This window comes from Anopheles aquasalis, chromosome 2 (assembly GCF_943734665.1).
Source record: "Anopheles aquasalis chromosome 2, idAnoAquaMG_Q_19, whole genome shotgun sequence".
In the NCBI taxonomy this organism is placed as follows: Eukaryota; Metazoa; Arthropoda; class Insecta; order Diptera; family Culicidae; genus Anopheles; species Anopheles aquasalis.
Window position 1 is genome coordinate 62,758,147 of NC_064877.1, and position 22,515 is coordinate 62,780,661.

A 22,515-nucleotide genomic window follows, 5' to 3' on the forward strand; every position below is an offset into this window, starting at 1 on the left:
GACGACGAAGGGTAGGGGAAGGGGTGCCTCAACTGTCAAAATATTTCATTTCCTACGATCACCCCCCCCCCCAGCGGCACACGATCAGCGCTCGCTCGGGAGAGAATCTGTCAATCAGGGTCACATTTTACTAGATAAGCACCGAGCTTCGAGGTGACCTTTTCGAAAAGGGATCGTGGATCAATATCGCATAACCTCTCTTTTTTGGAGCACCGATTGGATCACGATTCATCCGATCGCGCATTCAAACCGACCGGAGGGAGAGAGATAAGCCGAGCACGCGAAACGCGATCAAAAAACACACAAATTGTACCGCAAACAACTCAACAAGCACCCCTGTTTCGCGATCATCTCCAAGTTGTTCAGCAAAGGAACGCCGATCGCCCGCTGTGCAGCAAGCGGCTCTTGAGCGGCCGCGGCAACCAAACCGAGCCGAGAGAACGCGAGAGCCAAGCGGGATCCAAACGGAGCTCGTTCGATCGATCGAAATTATCATACGGGAGGTGAATAATTTTCCTATAAAACTGCGCCCGCACTCCGCGGGAGTTGTAGAGCAGCAGCAGCAGCAGGACCTGGGGAATGGGGCGGAGGGAACCACGAACAAGCGAGAATCCCCAGCCCCGGGGATCGTGACTTTGCTAGTTCGGACGGTCAGAGCTCGTTACCAAACGTGATCTTGGCGGTTCACCAAGCCAGAGTTTGGCTCGTTTGGAGAAGATGGGCGTTACCTGTTGATGTCTGTTGTTCGTTCCGACAATAATGGATGCCTTCCCCCCCTCCCCTCCCCCACTGCCCTGACTGTCGGTCTCGGTTTCGACTGCAGCCATCTTGAGAAGAGCCCACCGAAAAGGAGCGCCGCACATCCCGCACTGGAGAACTGGTTGGACGAGTCTGGACTCTGTGTGCAAAGAGGTCCTGAGCGATCGCGTACCGGAGAGTTTTTGGGGAATGTAATTATTCTCAACAAGCCTTTCGACGTTTCCCCCTTTGTCCTTTCTCTCCTTTACGCGACTCGAAGCCTCGACGAAGTCTGCGCAGATTTGGGCATCCAGATACACGCGCACACACATAAGATGCCTGGACAGACTGGAGAAGGATACTGTTTGCTGGAGAAGTTGAAGGAGAAACTGTCAGGAGGAGGCCCCTTTGGCTGCCTGCTTAGCGTGCCAGAAATCCAATCTGACACTTCCTCGATCCTCGCGATCTCCTCATCCCCTAGCGCCCCTCCTTGGGAGACAGTCGCAACGATCAGAGCACCAGCAGCAGCGTGTGGACTCCGATGGAGGTGTCGACGAAACGCGCTACGAAACGAGTCGCCCATAAAGATTACGCCAACAGGATGATGTACAAGGCGGCAGTGATGATGATGATGGTGATGCCGATGGTTTCAAGCTGAAGTGAAGAGAACGTCCACACACCAAGAACCTCTACACCACTGGGTTCGGAACGGATCGGATCAGATCCAAAGTAAATATCGAAAATACCATCCAAATGGCACCACCAGCACCGGCGGCGGCCGAGCGAAGTTTCTGACATATTTTCGAAAGTGTTAAAACCAACAACCGACGAAGCGAGTCACGGATTATGTCCACCCAAGAAGAGAGCGTGGATCGTGGAATGAGCGAGTTGGCCCCTTGCCTCCTTTCTCCTGCTCTCGCCTCCTGTTGCCACCATCGACAGCATTTTTCGCAATTTTTGGCGTCCGCGAACCCTTTGACACCTCGCGCGGGGTCGTGGCGTGGCCGGGGGCCACGGCATTAACAGTCAGTAAACCCGTAGCTGCAACACACTGGCCGGGCAGTAGATTGAGCGGCAAAAACGGATTACGATCTTTCCGTCTCTCTTTTATTCTTCCTCTTCTTAGTGGGGTTTGTCTGCATCAAACTGCATCCCCGCATGACGCATTCAGCTGACCCGTGATGTGACCGGATTACTGCTGCATGGTTCATGGTGGAGCACAGAACCACTTCGATCGAACTGGTGAAGAGAAACGCATTCGCGCGATCGCATACGGGGTCCACGGGTGTCCGTCACCGGTCAGCTTAGCCTTAACTGTGGGTATTTTCGCTTTTTTTGCTGCCTCATCGAGCGACAGAGCTCGACAGGGTGTTCGGGAATTCAGGATTGATTCTACTTTGCATAAGTGTTCCAATTATTTTACAGCCTTTCCGATTTCCGATTTTGCGCAGCTGATCCGAAACTATTGCACCGTAAATAGTACGATCGGGGCAAGATCAAGCTTCAAGCTGTGCTCGATCGGTTACAGTTTGTGTTGCCAAACATCAAAACAATATTTTAACCAAGTTCCACGAACCAACCAGTACATCTCGCAAATAGCGATCCCTATGCACACCAGTCGATATGAACGATTTCACGCAAATCAAAGGATCTCTTTCAAAAATATCAACAACATTCAACAACCGTATCCACCATCACATCGCATCGACCAACGGGCCAATGGTGGCCATTTAGTGGGAGCAAACGATCCGTAACGACTCTCCTCGCAGCCAGCGATCGCGGTCCAGATTGATTTACGGCCTCCCCCAGGCCGATCCCGTTCTCGTCCTCGGATCCACAAATGTGATGCACCATAAATCGGACGATGCATTAAAAATGCATTAGTTCCATCCATTGGGCGGAAGCTACAGGGGTTCCAAGAAGAGCATTCGAGAAGATCAATCATGTTATGCAAATAGCATCCGTAATGGTTATTTTGCAACGAACCGCCCGCCCGGACTTGGATTACAATGTAGGGATTGTTGTTGTGGAGCCGGCTCCATGTTCGTTTGATTGACAATCGGCCAGAACTAGCAGATCGTTTGATCAGTTTGTTTATGGGTTGACCGTCGCTTTGGTCGCTTGTTCGCGAGGATCAACGAAATTGACATCCAAGGTCTAGTGTCCGCGCCACGCATGTTTATAGCAATTAATCAGCGAACGAAGCCCCAAAGGCCAGGCTTCAAAAAGAACGCCTAGACTTGTCTCTGGCGTCTAAGTCTAAACTGTCTAATTGCTATCCCGTTCGCTTGTCCCACTCGACCGAACGCAGGCCCGGTTCCGATGATGCTGGTTGCATAGAAACATAAACGGCGCTGTCCGTCCTAAGATCCAGGGAAAAAGTCATCATCCAGCGTTGGAGGGGAAGCGAGGAAGCGAGCGAATACAAGCGAGAAGCGGAATAACGATGCCCCGGACCATGGCCATGTCGTTCGGGGTTGTCCGGTTTTATATTTATGCTTTCCCGTCTCGTCCCGTCTCGTTAGCGTCGATCCCGACGATCATCACGAGATTCTGGTTACTTGCGCCCGCTCTCTCCCTCTCTATCTCTTTCTCCGCTTATGCTCTCTCCTCGTCATTTCGTTTCATTCAGCAGCCGCAGAGCACCACATGGCCGACAGTGCGTGCCTCGGCGCAGGGCCGTGTAAGAATTCATATTATGCTCGGCTACACATTCCGATGCGTGCCACCACCACCGCACCAGCACCGACTGACAGGCCAGTAGCCCCCGCGCGATTCGAGCGCATGAGCATTACCGAAAATGTTATCTTATCTTCGCACAGCACAGTGCACAACACTGGCGAACACTGGGTGAGTGAAAAGACCGCGGGTGATGCGCGCTGAATGGAGCCAGGGAACATTCCCTTTTTCTTTGATGAGGAGGAATCTGTCATCATTTTTGTCTTTCCAGTTTTCTTTATATTTTTTTTGCGAGCGCCCCCGAAGACACATTCGGACCTTTTTTTCGCATCTTCCTTTTGTTTGTTTTTGTCTTTGCGCGACCTTTTGCGTTTGCCATTGCGGACGGGCTTACGGTGCTGGGCCGGTCAGCCCTTAAGAAGCCTGAACCGAAGCCGACAAACGGCGGGGAAAGCCGACACAGCGTGCGCCTTCTGGTCGATGGTCAAGATAAGCTTTTGTTTGTTTGCATTCCACGAAGGCAGGGCATGGTGCCGGTGCTTATGACACTTATGGTGGATTGTGCGAGCCGAACCGAACGACGCACAAAACGGTTCCCTAGAACAACAGCAGGATCGTCCTGCTTGTGAATGGCCTGTTGGCTTTCTGGGTCGCTAGAAATGCAATTAGACATGATGGATTAAGGACATCGGAAGAAGGCCTTCCTGTCGAACGCATCGTCAACATCGCAGGAACCTTTGAACCGACCGAAAACAAGGAACGGGTCCTAATCCTCGAGTAAATCGTGCTCATCGTGACTCATGGTCCGCTCCATGCAAAGTGACTTGTGTGTGAAGCCAACAAGGTGGTAGAAGCCGACAAGATGCAACCTGGACGGACGGTTGGTTGAAAGCCCTGGCCCTGGTGCCAACCCGTTATCGACTAGGTGTCAACTGCTGAATACTCGTGTGCGACGCTCGTGTACCGTACTACCGGACTACAGGTCATTAAACATAAGGTTTATGGCACCCCGGCCGAACCAGTACCGGATTCCCGACCATACGGTATGTCCTTGAACCTCTTGGAAGCAGCTTGGTTTTGCTAAGCGGCTCAAGTTAACTGAAGTGCGCGCACAGCATTGACACCGTTCTGATGGATCCAGTATCCGGCAAACCATTCCCATGGGTCAGCCGGGATTTAACGTAACGACTTCTTGGATTGGTTCTTGGCACGCATATCAAATCGAAAAGGAATCTGCCGAGTTCCAACTTCCATTGCAGTCACTCCTTCTAGGGCTTCACTTGAAGGTCTGAACATGGAGGGTGTGAACAGCTCCGGTGGAGCACGCATATCCTCACAATCACACTCCAACCAACGGTACAGAGGCACGCCAGCCAAGGCTCGAGGGGTCCTACTAGCCAGGCATCCATCCGAGATCCGAGATGGCTTTGCAAATTTTTACACGTTAACAAGTCCAACTCAACGGAGAAGACGAAGCCGAAGAAGAAGCTTGAAAGCAACTCGAAACTCGTTAACCGCAAATCGACTCACCTCGGCCCACTCACCGTCTGTACGTACGTGTGATGGTGTATGTGTGCGCGAAACCCTTCGCAAAGACCGGAGAAGAAGCCCTTCCACCGGTAACATGATCCCATGCACGCCAAGCGCTGCCAACGACGAGGTGTCGAAGTCGTAGCACAGGCAAATGGCAAAGTCCGGTAGTAACGGCAGCAGCCAGCCAACCAACCAACCAACCAGCCAACACCTAGCCGAGGCCGAGCCCCGTCAGACAAGTCCCCGTTGTATCTTTCTCCACTTCACTTCACAGCGGAACAGAAGCACCACACCGGCCGTCTGCCGCTGCCGTCTCGTATGTGTCAAGGGCAGCTGCCAGCAGGAGAAGGCTCCCTCGAGTCCCTCGGCGGCTTGCGGATCGGGCAGAATTTACAACCTTAGCACATTATTTCCAGCCCCGTTTATGGGTCCCCTCTGGACCACTGTTCCTTGCTGTGCGCTGTTCCGATGCATAACGAGAGTCATCCGTCATCTCTCCCCCCGGAGCTCGGGAACTACCCGAGAACTGGTATTTGTACTGGTAGTGACGGCCAGAGGCTCGCCACAGCGGCGTCGCCGATGATGGCCGTCGATGATCAAGGTAATCATCGTCTTTGGTACGTCGTCTTCTCTTTCTTCGCGGCCGCAGCCACACTGGTGATGATGTATTGACCAGGGATACCCCTCTCTGCAAACCTTTCCCCCACGGGTTCCACGCCATGTTCTTCGATAATTTTTATGATTTTATATCCCCGGCTCTGAACTCTCGACAACGGCGACGAACCCAGGATTTGATCTTCGAGCATTACGCTTGATCAATCCTTAAAACCCGAAGCGTAGGATAAGTTTCGCTGTATTGCGAAAAGGTGGCGGTTCCTCCGCGACCACCGCCCCTCTTATGACTAGACATACGGAGAACCACACGGAGCTAATTAGCGATCGTGTGCTAGATGCTTATCGGTTGCAACCAGTGGACTCTAGCACCACACTTGGCTACTCTCGAGTGCTGTAAAACCGGTGTGCTGCGTGGAGGAACGTTCTTTCCTTTTGCCACTGCCACTGATTAAAAATAGAGGACGCACCAAGCGGCCAAAGAGAGACCCGACAGAGGGAGAGAGGTGTAGCTGTGTGGGAAGCCCCCGGTGCGGGGCGGGGAGAACACGGCGAAACGGTTCCCTGACGCTGGTTATGAGCTGGAACCAGCGTTTATGGCAGCCGTGACGTTTTGAAGGATTTATGGCTTTCGCCGTTTTGGACTTGGACGAAACGATTGAAAATGGTGCAGCAGCAGCAGTAGCAGCAGTAGCAGTGGCCAGCTCTCTGGCCAGGAAGGTCTTTGATCACAGCACGGCTCTTCGAGTTCGTTTAGCTACCGATCTCTAACGAGCTTGTCTAACCATTTGCAACCCAGCTCAACCGTACCTAGGCGCAGTGTAAGTAAGGTTAGGGTGTTGCACTCGACTTTGACGGTTCGTGCCGGTCTCTCTAACCCTCTCTGCGGCTATTTACAGTTCCTAAGAGGTGTGTGTCCGCGGTGTCCAGTCCAGTCACACACGGAAAACAGGTTAAAGAGGTGCCAAGTGTCGAAGCCCGCCAAAGAGCTGTGCTGTGGTCTGGTCGTTGATTACCTAGCACAACATACACACCCCGCAGCATGCAAACGATTAGACCCTAGATAAACGAACTTCCGAACTTCGCCGGAGGTCGTCGCAGTGTCCAGCAGTGTGGGCCAGTTCCTCGATGGGTGCTGCCCCGGTGTTGGTGAGAAAACTGTGGCCGAACAACAACTCCCCCGTCCGTCCCGTGTGGTTGTTATGGTTCGTAGCGGGCAATACCGACGACACCAGAGTCACCAGAGGGGGCAAGGTACATATTTATCCAATTACTCAAATATTGATCAGGCATCCGGTTACAACGAGCTAGCTGGCTGCCATCCCGGATACCGGTCTTAGTCTTTTGTGGTACCACGTCCAGACATTCCAGTGGCCTGGCCAAAGATGGTAGATCTCCAAACCACACACCACCACATGTGGAAACGGAAAACAGACCGAGAGACACGGAGACAGTACACGAACGTTCGTCCGTCCAAGGGAAACGCCGTAAAGTGGCCGTACGAGGCCACATGTTTGCACAGAAATCGATTTCTGCATCTATGTCAATAAGCAGCAGCAGCAACAACACCACCCTTTACCCAGAGATTGCTGGTCTCAGAGTGTGCCTGGTGTGTACATAGGGTGGCTCTCCACTCCCGGACTTCACCTCCGGACAAACAACGGAGAAAACCCCGAGGGGAGAGACAGCAAACGAGCTGCCCCGCTTTTCTTGCACAGTCCCACACCACCCTCAGGGCGTCAGTTGGAAAGTGTAAAGTGTATGATATCGCCCGCGAGGATCACGGGAGTGTTGTTGAACCTGACGACGGTGATGATGACGACGACGACGGCTACGATCGCGACTACGATGGCAACCGCGCCCGCTACAACAAACGGCCACACCAAGCAACATACGCTACACAAAGAGAGAGTGAGAAGCCATGCTTATTATGAACGGGCGATCGCGCTGATTGCAGCTTGCCGCGATCGCGGGAAGTCGATAATGATCGAGGGCGTGGAGACTGGCGTCGGTGCGGGGGACACTGTTCCCGCTCATTTCACACGGTGCATTTCCGCTTTTCTCGTTCCGATGCTGCTGCTGCATCATATGTATGATCAGCGCATGGGAGCGCAAATGGGTGGTGACGATCAGCAAAGTATGTTGCATCGTTTTGTGAGCAAACGCGACACCGCGACTCCGCGCGGACAATGTCTCGAAGTTCAGCAATGTGCTCCCTTCCCCGTTAATCGGGTTAATCTTGAAAAACCGAACGCTATCCTAACGATCTGCAGCCATCGCTGACGCTGAGTCAATGAAAGCCCATTGATTGCCATTTCATCGCCAAACGACGAGGGCGGTCCACTGGCGGCCGGTGGCCTCGTCATCTCGCGGCCAATCGTGGCCAACCGGAACGCACAGCGATGGATCAGATGGCTGTCTACACGATCTCGGCACTGTCAGCAACATAGCGCGGCGGTACGGCATCAATCCATCACCGGCGCATAGGCCGGCTACGTGCCATTGATGATCATGCATACTCACTGTTGTGCCAGGCCCCGAGAGCGAGAGCGAGAGCGAGAGCTCACTCGGGTGGGGGGCCACCATCACCGCACTCGTCATCATCTTAACGAGTCGGAGGCGCAATTATGGTGTGGTTGTTTTCGTAATGATGCCAAATTTCACTTCAAACCGCCTTGCTCCGAAGGTAGTACTAGCAACGGTGTTGGTGCTGGTAGTACATTGGTGGTTGAGGTTGAGTGTGTTTGCTGTGTGCCATTTTACCGCACCGCACCGCTGGAAAGAAGTGTTACCGGTCGCAGTGAAGCAGAAGGAGAAAGAAGTGAGTTGTTGAGGCTCGCATCGCGATCGCAGAAGCACCCACTACCACTTTGCTCCACTTGGACCCGGTCGGGGACGTGTAGCGTGCGGAGAACGACGTTACGACGAGTAATTTACCCCAGGAGGAGAGCAAACGTAATTGTCGATCGGTACCACCCGAAAATGGTTCCGCAGCGCAGGGCCACTTCGCGCCACGCCACTTATCCACACCGAGCGGTTACGGTCCTCACCGTCAGTCAGTACTGTTCGCGTTTCTTGACCACAGAAGCGGTCCCTTTCTCTGTCTTTGCTGTTCCTCCGCTAATAAGTGTTCAGGCGCATATAATGGGCCCGTGTGCCGTGTGTCCGTCATTCAGGTCCCAGGATGGCCCCCGTAGTACATCGGCCCCTGCCACCGATAGCCACGCATTGGAATTGCATACGCGTTTGCGCGCGCTGGACGCATAAAATGGTGGCATAAATATTCCGACCACAATTCCGACTCCGACAGCAGATGGCCCTGCCTCGATGGCCGACGATGGAGAAGAAGCCGCTCAGCCGTCTACAGATTGGTGGGAAACGATAGGCAACTTGGTGCATGGAGCATAGCGAGCGAGAATGAACATAAAAAGCAAACAAAAGCTGATGCCGACAAAACATTCAACATGTCACCAAGCGGTCCACGCACGTACACAGTGTGTCGGTGTCTCTCTATCGGCAATCAAAATTCTCACTTCATTTAAGCTAATTTAAGTCTTTTCAGCCAGACCCCAGAGCCGGGCTCAAACCGTGACGTGCTGCTATGCTGCTTAGTTATGCAAGCAAGCTGGCGCGCCCTAGAACTCCAAGCTCCGACCAACCAACCAACTTCGAGGCTCGAGGTCGGCGTGCCTTCAGATATTCCGCCTCGGTGCTGGTGGTGCTACACGATAGATACACTCGTTTGACGCAGACCGGAAGGAGCGACGACAACATGGCATGGCGGGAACGTAGAAAAGTATCCGATTTCCCGAAGGCACAGGGCACATTATGCGGACAAATTATGCTTTATTTATTCTAATTTAGAACCGCTCATCTCCGCTCAGTGGAGAAGGAAGTGTAGATGTGTGCAGGCAAGATGTTTGGAAAACGTCTTCGGGAGTGAAAACAACGCCGGGGGGCGCGTGTAACACGAGAATGACTCGAATGACGGGAAACAAAGGATCGGCTCCGTGCACATGTGTTTTTGGTTTGGCCGCGGTCCGGAACCACTTGGCACACAATTCGGCAAACGTTTTTGTGCAGATGTTGTCCGAAGATGTTGTTGTTTCGCCCAAATCTGGGTTCTGTTTGCATAGATTTGTCCCGAGGAAAGGACGTAAACAAATGAAATAAAAGAAGTTTGAAAGATTAGAAGATCTTTTGTCGTTTCCAGAAGACGTTTCAGCAAATAGAATCCAAGGATACAATTGAAATCCAAGGATACAATTGACTGATCGGCTACTTTAAATTCACCCAGAATTAAGCGTTTACACGCATCAAATGTCTGATCGATCTTTGGCTGCATAAGATCCCTCAAAAAACGGACCAATCCAATCCAGATATTCCAGCAAATAGTCTCTGTTCTCTTTGCTCTTTCCTCTCTGTGTTGAGATATTAAGAAAAACCGGGTCGATCATTCTGTACATTCTCTGAGCGTGATCCAGCAGCCTGAAGTCCGATCGTCGATCGTTTGTGCCGCAGGAACGCATGCAATAAAAGTCAAACGGTAGTAAATCTGAAAAACCCATAACGATCGCGGCAAAAGACATGTATCCATCGTCACAAACAGAACCGATCATTCGGCATTCTTACCGCGAATTTAACGATCACGACCAGAATCACATTCCAAAAGACTCCCACCCCCCCCCCCCCCCCCCCCCCTGACCCTATCGCGATATTATAATTCGCATGCCGCAAAAACAGGAAAAACTCGAAATCACCAGCGAACTGAAACAAACGTCAGTCCAACGGCAACAAACACACGTGACAATGGATGGCCATTCGGCCATGAACAGTGGCTGGAACGTGCACGGCGGCAAGCCGGCCCCAGGCCACCCGGGGGACTCGTTGACAGGCCCCTTCGGTCGCCCGGAGATTTCGCCAAAAGTGGAAAATAATGTACCCGACACATACTCCTGGACAGCGCCACGCTCGGATTCACGGGCGACACTTTTTTATGCGTTTTTATGGGACGGAGTCGCAGGTCTCGGAGCGTAGCGTTTGTAACCCGAAACCCCGCTGTAGGCTATGGTCGTCAAAAAACGCGACGCGAGTGACGGGAAGATCACGATTCGTGCTGGGCAAGAATTTGTCTCCAAAAAAAAAACAAGGAAAATAAAAACAAAAGCACCCCGGTGACGGTGACGACGATGGAGCGAAAGGTGAAACGAATAACTAATGATCCGTAAAATGCGACGAGGTAGAGGACGAGGTTGACACGCTTGATGTAGACCCACCAGCGCACACACTTTCCTTGGACCGCACTCGGGGTTGGGGGGGGGCAGGAGGAACCGTGATTTACGGTACGAGCACCACGAAACAGGAAATGTTGTGTTTCCTCGGCCAGAATTTGCCCGATCGGTCGGTCGGTCGGTCGGCCAGGGAGACATTCTTGACGGTCGGTCGTTGTTCTTGTCATTTAAGAAAAGGCCAAAGAGACGTACGACGTCGACGATCCCGCGGGCGGTGCGTGACGATGTTTCCGGGATCCGCGTCCGGGACGTCCGAGAAGTTCGTAAATATCCACGCTCTACACGGCTCCATCCTTCACGGCGAGATGAGTTCCAACCCCCGCCGGGGGGCCCTCCACGACAACCGTTGCTTCGCACGTAAATTAACATAATTTATCGACCTCGTCCGCCTCTTTAGGCGAATCATTTGGACGCCGCCGCACCACGGGTGTCTTCTTTGGTTAGTTAATTGTGGTCGCGCGGCCCCGCTCGCCGCACGGAATGGCCGCGATGATGGGCAGCGGTGACCGTTGGCGGTGGCGTAAAGTGAAAATAAAATGCGGATCGAGATAAAATATGCGCCATCAGTGCCCCCCGCGCCACGGCCGTTACTACACTCGATGATGAAATGATGATCAGTTGACGACGACGACGACGACGACGCCGGTTCGGTCAACGTTAATGAGCTGGAAAAATTGGAGCAAACCCAACTAGTGTTCCCACCGAAAAGCGCAACACCATCTCTGGAGAGACTAATAGGTTCCGGGGAGGGGAAGCTTAAGGTAGTAAAATGGAAATGTGCTCCTTCTCTTCGCTCCTCTGCTCGATTTTAAGGTGATCGCGATATAATTAAAGACCTGCTCGCTTTTTTTTTCCGGCGAGATGATGATAATGGTGATGAGCTGTTCATCTTATTAACGGCACCGGTCGCGATTGGGACATTCCAGTCACTTGTCAACGAGCGGATCGAACGAGATCGACGAGTTCGACCGATCATCATTCCAGTCACAATGTTGGAGGTCTTGTTTTCGGCAACTTCTGGACCCTGGAGCCGGCCTTGTGTACGCTCGGCACGAACCATGTTTTATGAGTTTCGCGCTGGAGAATTCGTAATTTACCTAGCCCAGGTGCCCACCGACACCGATCGGCGATCGATCGATTCCAAGAGTGATCCGATCGGCGAATGCTCTTTCGAGTTAACCACTTCACAGGACAGCGCTTTTGGCTCCCACTACCCTCTCCCGAGGGGCTACAGGGCTGATTGTGTATGCACCTCAGGCCTCCAGTGGCACTGACCATCTCCCTTTTCGATGCCTTTTGCTGACGAGGATGGCGAAAAGAGAAGCCCAAGACCCCCGAGGCCGCGTGTGCGGAGGGACCTTTGATGAGAAGATGATTATTATCGTGTATTTCTCGTGTACTGCTGCGTCGTGGCCTTCCTTACAAACGACCGCTTGTTCGTCCCAAACGCCACTCCAACACCAACCCATCCACGCCATCAACAGGGCCACCGTCATCGTCGTCGTCTTGACCGTGATCGTACCAGGGTCCGCCATCATCACCAAGAACTTCTCGTCTCGTCTCTCGCGTCTCGTGAGCTTGTTAGAAAGCCGGATTAATGGATCTTTGCGTCCCCTCGCCTCTACTACCACTCTAGACTTCTATCCACTCCGCCCCGCTCCACGAAAAAGCCTAATGAGACCGCAGAGGTTCTATCAATTACCTTCCCCGATGATGTTCTCGATTTCGATTGCCATCGGCACCATAGTTGCGGCCTCACAAGCGCCCGTTGATCGATTTTTGGCGTTCGATTGCGCGCTCCAGAGTCTCGAATCTGGACTCCACGAAGCACCGTCCCCTTTGCGTTAGAGCATTCCATAATTTGGGGAATTCAGCATCGATCATCTTGTTTACCAGGAAGTCTTCAATTATACCTCCCCCCCTTCTGCCCCTGGGTCAATGCATCCACGACGGCGTGACTGCTTTTTCGGCTGGCTGTGGGACCGTCGGTTGTGTTTGTTTATCCAACAAATTGCTCCCCTTCGGAAAGCCCATCGCGGGATCATGGTTCGTGGCCGCTGGAGTGTTTTTGGAACTTGGGAAAGTAACTTCCTCCCGTGTGCTGCACTGCGACTGCGGTCGATCCGCGAGGTGGTCAGGATAATCAGACACCTAAATTTCGCCTCTAATGAGACCTCGGATCATCATCATCATCGTGTGCTCATGCTAACGAGGATGCGAACCGAGGGTGTACTGCATTTGTGAAGGAACGGGGATTGATCGCGCATTGTGGCCAATCTCACAATCGGAAGTATTTACGGGAGAATAATGAGAGATGATTAGGGATCGCAAAACATGATGCGTGCGGTAGATTGATTGGGCAAACTGAATTGAGCTGTTAATCATTCGATGCTCTCGCGAGAGGCCTCTGCCATCATCGGGGTATCATCAGCAGCAGCATAATTATGTGTGGATGTTATCTGGATATGGGATGCTACATCACATGGCGATGAAGATGATCTTTCTGTCGATCTCTCTTGAAGTAATAAAATCTATCCCTCACGAGATGATGATCACGATCACTATGGACTTCTGCTAGTCGGCTACAAAGCTGGGCCTCGCAGCCAGCAATAGAAAGATGAATAGCTCCAGCGACACAGCGAGAAGAACTGCCGCTTTGCTACCGTGCACTGTGCCATGATGCATGATGCGTTTGACTTTGTTCTTCCATCTCAAAAAGAAAAGGTCTAATAGAACAAGCAAATAACAAGAATACGGTGCGGTGTGTCAACGGGGCCAGTGGCCAGAGTCTAGAAAACCAGAAGCAACAAGGGTTTAGCGTACCATAAAACCCGAAATGGTTCGGTTTTCTTCCGAGAAACGGTGGCCCGCTGTTAAAACAGGTAGTTCGCGCCGAAGTTCAGTTTGAATAGGACGAGACACCACGCTGCAAACCATGATCCTGCCAGTGCAGTCCCTGCGAGTCATGGTGCACGCATCCCCGTTGCGTGCACCGAGCGCATTAGACCAATTGCCTCGAAACGAATGGTAGCCCGCGGCGGTTTCCTGCCATAATTGTTGCCACATGTCTGTCCAAGCCCGGGAGGGGACGGTCCTGGGAAAGCGGCCCCCAAACTCGCCGCCCATCACGCCCCTCTAATTGCGCTGAAAAAGCCTCTTCAAAAAAAAAACACGGGCCCTTAAATGGTTCGCTCACTTACCAGACAGCTGCCGACAGGCCGAAGTAGTAGCGTAGCAGGAACGTGGCCGCACACGGTGCGGTCGATAGGCCATCGGTCAGCAGCAGGGCGACGCCCGGAAGTTGTGGATCGTAGCCGCAGGCCGTCGCATTACGTCCGGCCAACCACCGCACCGCCCATCCGACCGTCACCAAACAGTGGCTGATGACGAGCGGCATCAGGCTCTTGTCCCACCGCTTCGTCGACAGTATGAGGCAGAGGGTGGCAACGATGGCCGTCCCGAGGGCGGCCACACTCCACGACGTTAGCCACACCTCGGCAAAGTGCTTCTCGTCCTGCTCGAACAGAATGTCGGCCTCGCAGAGCGGGGCACACCGCCCGGAACGGTTCAGCTGGACGTACAGGTTCGACTTCTGGAGCCCCTGGCAGGACGGACGGTCCGATACGAGCACATCACCCTCGGCCGGTTCACCCGGGCCCTGCATGCACATGTGCTCGTGGTTGTTTTCCTCCGGGAATCGATTACAGTCCAGGGCCGATGGCCACGGAAACCCGAAGCCCTGCAGTATCGGATGGCACCGGTTCTTGACCGTGTTGCACAGACTCCGGCACGGTCCGATCGGCATCGAAACCTTGGGCGTACACATCGGAACGTACGTGGCGCACAGGAAAAACTTGAGCTGCTTGCTGCAACCGAACTGGATCAGCGGGAAGAACGTATGGAGCGTAAAGTTCGCATCCGATTGCAGCTCATGGCCGACAATGTTCGGCAGGGATGTCTCGTTGTAGCCGATACCACGGCACAGCTCAATCCGGATCGGTTCACAGGTCCGCTGACCGGTAAAATCGGAATTGCTGCTACTGCTGCTGCTGCTGCTGCTGCTGCTACTCGCAGCCGACACCACAGTCAGTAGTAACACCACACACCAGCACCTTGCCAACACCGAACGTGCCATTGTTTCTTTCTTGTTTCTATTCGAAGATTGCCCCCGAGCAACACTTGTCACTTGGTCACTTTGGCGCCAAACCACTAGACACCGATCACGGATCCGGCGATCGTAACTCGATGCACAAACCGGTCACAAGCAGAGATGACGACGCGGTTCCATCTCTGACCATCAACCGGTCACTCGAAAACGTGACGGAATTCCTTTGCGTTCTCTTCGCTGTTATTGTTCCATTCGATGCCAAGACGGCACACGATGCACAAGACACCAAAAACCAGCCGCACACGGACACTTCTTCACAGATACACACAGCAGACACACAAGCCAAGCACGAACGTAAAGTGCACCAGCAAGCACCACCGGATGAAAGATGGGTCAGCGCGGCAGGCCGCCACCACCGTAGTTTTCGCTTTTCTCGTTAGCGGGTCTTAACGATCGGTTTTTGGTACGTTCCTTACTTCTCGGCCACGGTCGGCCGGCCGGGCCCTGGCTGGTTGTCTTGGCCTGTGTGGCCTCGGCTATGTTGCCGCTTTCTCGTGCTAGTTGTTGCCTCGTGTATTGTACCACGGAACACACTCTACTGCTGCTCCGCTCCGCTCGATGATCCGGCTTTTTGTTATGTGTGTCTCTTCGCAGCTTCGCCTTTCGGTGTTCGGTGTTCTCTGGTGTTTCTGCTGCCTCCAGCGGTCTGCCCCGGCTAGCGATCTTGTACGACGATCACTGATGCTCTCCTCAGCAGGTTTCTCATCACAAAGAGACGAGCCCTTTTATTTTGTCTCCTCTCTCTTATGCTCCGGCGGCGACGATGTTTCTCGCACACAACAACTGATCTCGTTGGTGTGTGCGTGCGTGCGTGGTTGATCTTGTCCGTCTCGTCTCTTTAGTGAATCCTTCTTCCAGCTCAGCTACTCACCCGGTGAGCTCGATCGCTCACTCGACCAAACTCACTATCCGTTGCCGTTGCCGTGGATCGGCGATCGATCGGATCTTCGATTCGATGTGCCGATCGAATGGACTATACCGTTGCCACTACAAGCCAGCTGAGCCACCTGTTTTTTTAGGCCGAGCAGGAATGCGGTACTCTCCGGAACTCTTCACCTCTTCCACTCCAGAGCTGGCGTCGATTTCGTCTGCAAATGGAAAAGTAATAAAAAAAAAGACGGGACTTCTATCAGTATGGAACGGCAGATCGAGGGTAGTACGAGGGTGGTGATAATTAAAAATAAATCATCACTCAACACACCCGCACGCGCTCCATCTGCGCGTGTGGCGCATGTGGAGTGAGGCAGGTTGGCGGTGGTGATTTTAAACTGCTGGACTCGGGTGGGTGGAAAAACAACACCCCAACCCCCCCGAAAACATATGTGTAGCATGCGCGCGCGCGCGCACACATCATCTTCTCGCGTGATCGTGTGATGTTTATTTTTGCACCGCGCAAACCGCACGATACCCTCGATGGCGCAAATGTTACCGATGGCCAGTGGTGTTTTATTTTACTTGTGCACGCCGTTTGTTTCGTTACAGCTTATTTTTTTCACCATTTTACAGTTTTCAGACAGGGTCTTGTGGGGTCGGCCATCCAGCATCCAGCATCCAGTGTGAGATGTGAGCTGTGAAGCGAAGCGCGCTCACTCTGCGCATCTCACAGCGAAGGAAACGTAAACAATTGGAGCCGCAACGAGCATCCCCTTACTATGGCCTACTACGAGCGAGCGAGAGCGACTCAGCGGTGTTGAGCGGTACAGCAGCAGCGGCCAACAATAAGTAAATATCGCTCTACCACAGCAGCACACACCGGGAGTCCGCGGCAGGGCGTTATATTTATGCAGCCGCAGCACCCGCAGCAAACCGCACCCGGATCGTACAGATCCGGTACCTCCAGATGCTCCATAGTGGCCGTGGTGTGGCGCAGAATATTGGAAACAGATACACAGCGGAGGCAAATAAAAACAATAACCAAACAACACACAGAGCCCGTGCTGCGCCCGTAAAGGTGCTGAAAGATCCGCTGATCCTCCGGGCGGGAGAGTTCGGTGGTATGTTTTAAAATGTAGCAGCCGAACGCTACGCTACGTCCACCACACCTTCCACTACCGAGTACACTCGTCCATCGCGGGAACTGCACGCGCCCCAAACACGCGCACTTCGCGGCCGTTTTGTTGTGTCGCGTCATGTGCCCTGCTCAGAGATCTGACCGCGCTCCTAAGTCTGGTTTTTGGATTTTTTTTTTCTTTTCTTGTCCAGCCACTAGACTGCCGCTGCTGCTGTTTCGCGCCACCGCCGTAAATCGTCTACCTTCTGGCCTAGGGGGTTGCTATCGTCGCCGGTGGCCGCGAGATAAAGTGATAACGCAACATCACCTCGCCGAAGGTGATGACGATTCCAGCCATGGTCGCGCACGGGGGCGGGTGACGGCGTTGTACCGGTATGCGCGCATGCTCGCGTACAAAAAATGAAAATACGCGCTCGCGTGACGTCACGTGTCTGGTGGGCCATAAGGACAGGCGTCGGAGACAGTATACTGCTCCTAGGCTCTCTAGGCTTGGAGATACTACAGAATCATGAGGATGACGAGGAGGATGTTTTGGGCAAAACAATGAGTTCATCTACCACACGAAGATCGTAGTAGCCGTAGATTAAAACCACAATATGGCGTCAGATGGCGGCAAATTCCAATTCAAGCCATACAAACACATCCCATTATCAACAATTAGTAGCCAGAAACATCTACCTTCTGTTTTCTCACTTATCACAACTCGTTCACCACGAAATGTTAATCATTCCAATGAAATTCCAACGAACGGGCTTCGATTACTTACACAACACACGGTACACTACTGTTGTAGTATCTCTGCTCTTTCACTATGACTATTTCCTAATCAACAAACGATACGAGAAGGACACCGAACGACTGGTAAGGATACGCGGTACGCGGCACGTAAAACCCGAGGTGAGGTGAGTCGTCTTTCGCGGACGCACGACGCACACGGCCTCGCTCGCTCGAAGGCTGATCGTATTCTGAGAAAGCCCCAAGTCGGGAGACTGCATGCAACCCCCGGCCGCTGCTGCTGATAGAGAGCGCTGAGAAACCGAGCGGCCATTTCTGCTCGCTCCCCAAAAAAAGGGTTGATGGCGATGGCGCTGCTCTCTCTCTCTCTCTCTGTCTCTCCTGGCCTAGAGGGGATCGCGTACGCACGCACTCACGCCCCTGCTTGGCATGTTGTTTATGTTGTTTGCTTGGTTATGGCCTCGTGGTTTTGTGCCGCGCGGCTTCACCCTTCGCCGCCCGTTCGCTCGCTCTCTCGATCATGCTGCTGCCGTTCTCGCATCTTGCATCCCTCCGGCAGACACAGCCACAACACTGCGCATCTCCCCATCTTGCCGCCATTAACCGTGGATTCCCTCCTGTGGTGCTGCGGCGGTGACGTGCCTCGTTGCTGTTGCTGCTGCTGATGCTCGTTTGTCGGCACGCACACCGCCGTAAACCCGTTAGCCCGGGCTCCGGGGATACGGATGCCTGCCGCGTGATCACGCGCCCGAGATTACCGCGGTTGTTGTTATGTTGTGCAGGAAAATGTCTCTCGATTTTTCATGTGAACTTTCATTGTTTTGGAACTGCTTTGGAAAATGATCCCGAACCTTATCAGAAAAGGGAAAACATTAATCGAGGATCGCTTTTCCATTAGAATACACCTCAACAATACTAACACCTGAAACGCCCCACACGAACAGTGATTAACACATGGTTAAGAGAGAAAAGCATCGTGCCCTCCCAATCCTTTTCCCCCTTCCCTCACTCTTTTTGATGAAAATAAAACTAAAAAGAGAAACGAGAAACATAAAAATCGATTCAGCCAGGGCCATGCTCCACGCGCTGCGCGATCAATCTTCCAAATTGAAGAAAGACATTTTAATACGGCCGCCGCTCCAACAACGGTGCTACTCCAAACGAGTTCACCGAGTCCACCACACCTCCTAGCACCTCCCCTTTACCACCCTCCGCTTCTCATCCCCATCGCGGAGAGAATCAATCTAATCGATCGTACACGCCATCGGCTCCTCGTCGAGCTGAGAAATGAGCTGCTTAAGATTCTTAACAGAAGAGTGGAGTTTTTGGTGGGGTGGGGGCCCTGGTGATGGTGTCTGCAGCACGGCCTCCGAAAACAACCAGCACTCACACAACTGCACGGCGTAACTTGAAGATGAAGCGATGGAGCGAACCGGCAACAAGGGAACAACAAACTTGTTGCGAGCCCCCCCGGGAGACCCCGGAGTATCTTCCAGCAGCATCCAGCTCGGCGAACCGAGAGGAATATCAATCTGAGCTGAAAATCGATCATCGAATCGGAACGGAATAGATTGGATGGATGGAGACAGAACACAGAGTGACAAAAGCCCGTCGAGAAGCCGTCGAGGTTCTCTCTGGATCTCGTGGGTATCGTGAAGGATTCCAAAGATGGCGGAGCTGATAAGTTTTGGAATAAAAATAACAAATAACTCCATTCTCTGCTCAAGTACCGAGCCTCATGTACCGAGCCTTAATGCTCCCTCGAACCCACAGGCGAGAACCAACCCTCATTGTATCCCCATCGCTAGTTATGCTGCAAATGATACCAAACAAGCGAGGTAACAACGCGAACCTGGAAACAAAATAATGGGTTCCCCTTCGTTCCCTCACCTTCCCCATCTCCTCTCGTCGCACCCCGCATATCACCACGAAGCAGCGAGATGGAAATTTGGTGTTCGCGTTATGCCCACACCACACCACGCCACGCAGCCTCTCCATCCTCGGTCGTGTTCCATCCATTCTTCTCCGGTTCGCCGGTGATTTGCAAACCACCGGAGCCGAAGGGAGAGAAGGCAAGTCCCAGGAGCAGCCCGCACAGACACACACCACAGGCTGGAGCCCAAAAACCCCACGCCCGAGAAATGCTCATCTCTCACGTCACGCGCGAGGCGAAGGAGTTTTCTCGCTCGTTTAGACTGTTATTACGTTTCCGTGTCTTTTCCTCCGTCTGCCCCACCGTCTCCATTTTCCATTCCGGTGCTGCTTATGCTGCTGCTGCTGAGCACGATGACTCGATCATTTTTGGGCAGCACGGAACACGGCCCCGGCATGGTGGTGGTGGTGGTGGGCAGCGGTGCCCGCAGTTCGCCGGTTTATTAACGAGCCTCGGTGGAGCGTTGAAGTTGTAAGTATGCTCCTTGCTCCCACCGCCCCGCGTATGTGTGAGTGGTTGTGTGAAGGCTGTTGCTACTCCACACGCCTTGGGGCAGCAAACGGTGGTTGTTGTTCTCGGCACGCATGGCCCGTTCCCGTTCGATCGTTCGCGAGATCGCTGGAGCAAAGTTGGCTGGGCGGCTGCTATAGCATGCAACATGAGCCAAAGGGTGACCACCACCGGTGGAGGCGCCAGAACGTGAATGAAAGAATTTAGAATGTTTCATTTTGAATTTCAAATCAACAACTCCCATCCGTGTTGGAATGAAGGGGATTTTAGTCGCCCGGAACACTTGGAACAATTGTTTTGGGGGAAACAAACTCCGCGAAAACTACTAGACTTCCTGGTCACCCTGTGCGCCTGTGTACGGGTGCGCCTCGTTATCAGTTTTTCTCACTCTCCTCTGCACGATCCGGCCCCAAGTGGCCCCTCCCGCTCAAGTGGACGAGAGCGTTAGCCTGGGTGAGCCTTTCGCCTTTTCGTTTTCCCCCTCGATTCCAAACCAATGTGTATGTAGTTACCACATGCTTCCACGATGGCCGCAGAACCCTAGAGGAGACCCCGGGGGGGGGGGGGGCGGGGTAGCAGAGAGACACAGCGAGAGGGAGAGAGAGAAAGGAAGGAGAGACCGGGAGCATGTTGTGTTTCTTATCTTGTTGAAGCTGTTGAAGTTCTGCTGTTCCAAGATGTGTTAAATGATCTGACGGCGTAGTGGCGAGGGAGCGAACGAACGTACGCTGCACCGACCCCTTTTGGGCCACTTTTGGGACGGTGCGCCCTCTGATCCATCCCAAAATGTTACCCGCACCCAGCGCGACGACCTCCGTGCCGGGAATGGATAATTAAAAAGTTTTAACCGTTTGCCTCGCCTCAGCCTTTAATTGATCGCTTATCTGCTTTACTAGCGTGGGGGAAATGGTGGAAAATATTCATTAAGATACCAGAGGGCCATCTGCCGGTTTTTTTTTGTTTTTTCAGTGGAACAGAAGCACCGGATTGTCGTTCAATCGATGGCTCAATCAAGGAGGTTGAAGCATTTTTGATATTTTGTGAGTTTTAGGAAAGATGTTTTAAAAATTAACACTGAACTGAAGCCACAGACCGTCCAACATTCAACCGCTCCACGTGGTTCGAGTGCGAAAAGCTGCTCTGGTGGTGCCCGGAGGGCGATGCAATGGCCACAGCGTGGATGCAAAAACGTGCAAAAAGGCATCACCCTTCACCATGCGGACAGGTACCATTTAGCAAGATATATTGGAGCATGGACAATCCAGATTATAGGGGTTGTCCTGCAACACATCGTACACTTCGTTGTCGTTCGCCTCCGGACCGGTCCACAGCAGTGCACACTTGGATGAAACTTGCAACGCACCGCCCGTTCCCGTACAGTGTGGAACAGGATCATGGTTTGCTGTGAGATTTCGCGGAAATACTGCTTCTCGGAAGATGTTGAAGGAAGGGTTGCTGTAAATACAATCAAGAAAGTATTGTATTAATATTGTATTTTGAATAAATCATGCTTATTGTTAAACAAGAGAACCAGTTTTGGAGAGGGAAATTTATTTTGTTTCTCCTCAACATAACGAACCTCATGGGCATCCCTGTACGCCAAGAACGATCCTCAATCTTGCCCGTACCGATCACCACGTTCTGGATTCTGGTGCGTTGGCTCGTTGTTGTTCCCCTTTTTCCATCCTTCGTGGCCGCGGTATCTCCGGGCTAGGCGCCAAAGTGCATGCGCAACGCACGGGACTGATTGAGGATCCCCGAAGGAGAACTGAAGCTTAGCAGAGCCACAGAGAGCGCACCTCGCGAAAGGAGCCGCGTATGCATGTACGTACATATCAGCTCTCGTTAATCAAACGCCCAAACCCTCCCATCATTGCCCCACTCCTTCTCGAGCACACTCCTTCGAAGCTCTGCTCGTTACTGTACGGTTTTGGGTTGGTTGAGGTGCCCCCCCCCCCTTCCTTTGTGGCCCTTTTTGGCGAGGCCGTAAAGGCCACCCCTTTTTTTTCGCTGATCCACGCTGGTACGGTGCGCCGTTTTGTGTGAAAAGCGCACACAGCGGCCGTACCGGGGCAGATGGTAAATGGCTGCGGGGCCGAAGGAAACGGAAAAGAAGGAGAGAAAAAAATGGCAATACCATGGGTGCGTGGGCGAAAGGGGAGTGATGGGTGGCCACGCATAATCATGCCTCGTTCATTCCGCTCACGAACGCCACATTACAGATGTTTTCTAGCGCGTTTCCGTACCACCACCACTACCACCACGACGGTGCGCCTCATTAGCGGCCCCCTGCTGGTGCTGGAGG

At 52.9% G+C, this 22,515-nt stretch overlaps 1 protein-coding gene across 1 annotated transcript in view; it reads right to left on the minus strand.

Annotated features, from left to right (window-relative positions):
- LOC126570618 (frizzled-4-like) overlaps nt 1-17,953 on the minus strand; it is a 37,900-nt gene extending 19,947 nt beyond the window's left edge. Inside the window, exons 1-2 of the mRNA XM_050228533.1 lie at nt 17,799-17,953; nt 14,054-16,109 (exon numbers count right to left, since the gene is read on the minus strand). Of these exons, the coding sequence (XP_050084490.1) occupies nt 14,054-14,988 (935 nt within the window). The 5' untranslated portion in view covers nt 14,989-16,109; nt 17,799-17,953. The remainder of the gene's footprint in view (nt 1-14,053; nt 16,110-17,798) is intronic.
- Between the last annotated feature and the right edge of the window lie 4,562 nt (nt 17,954-22,515).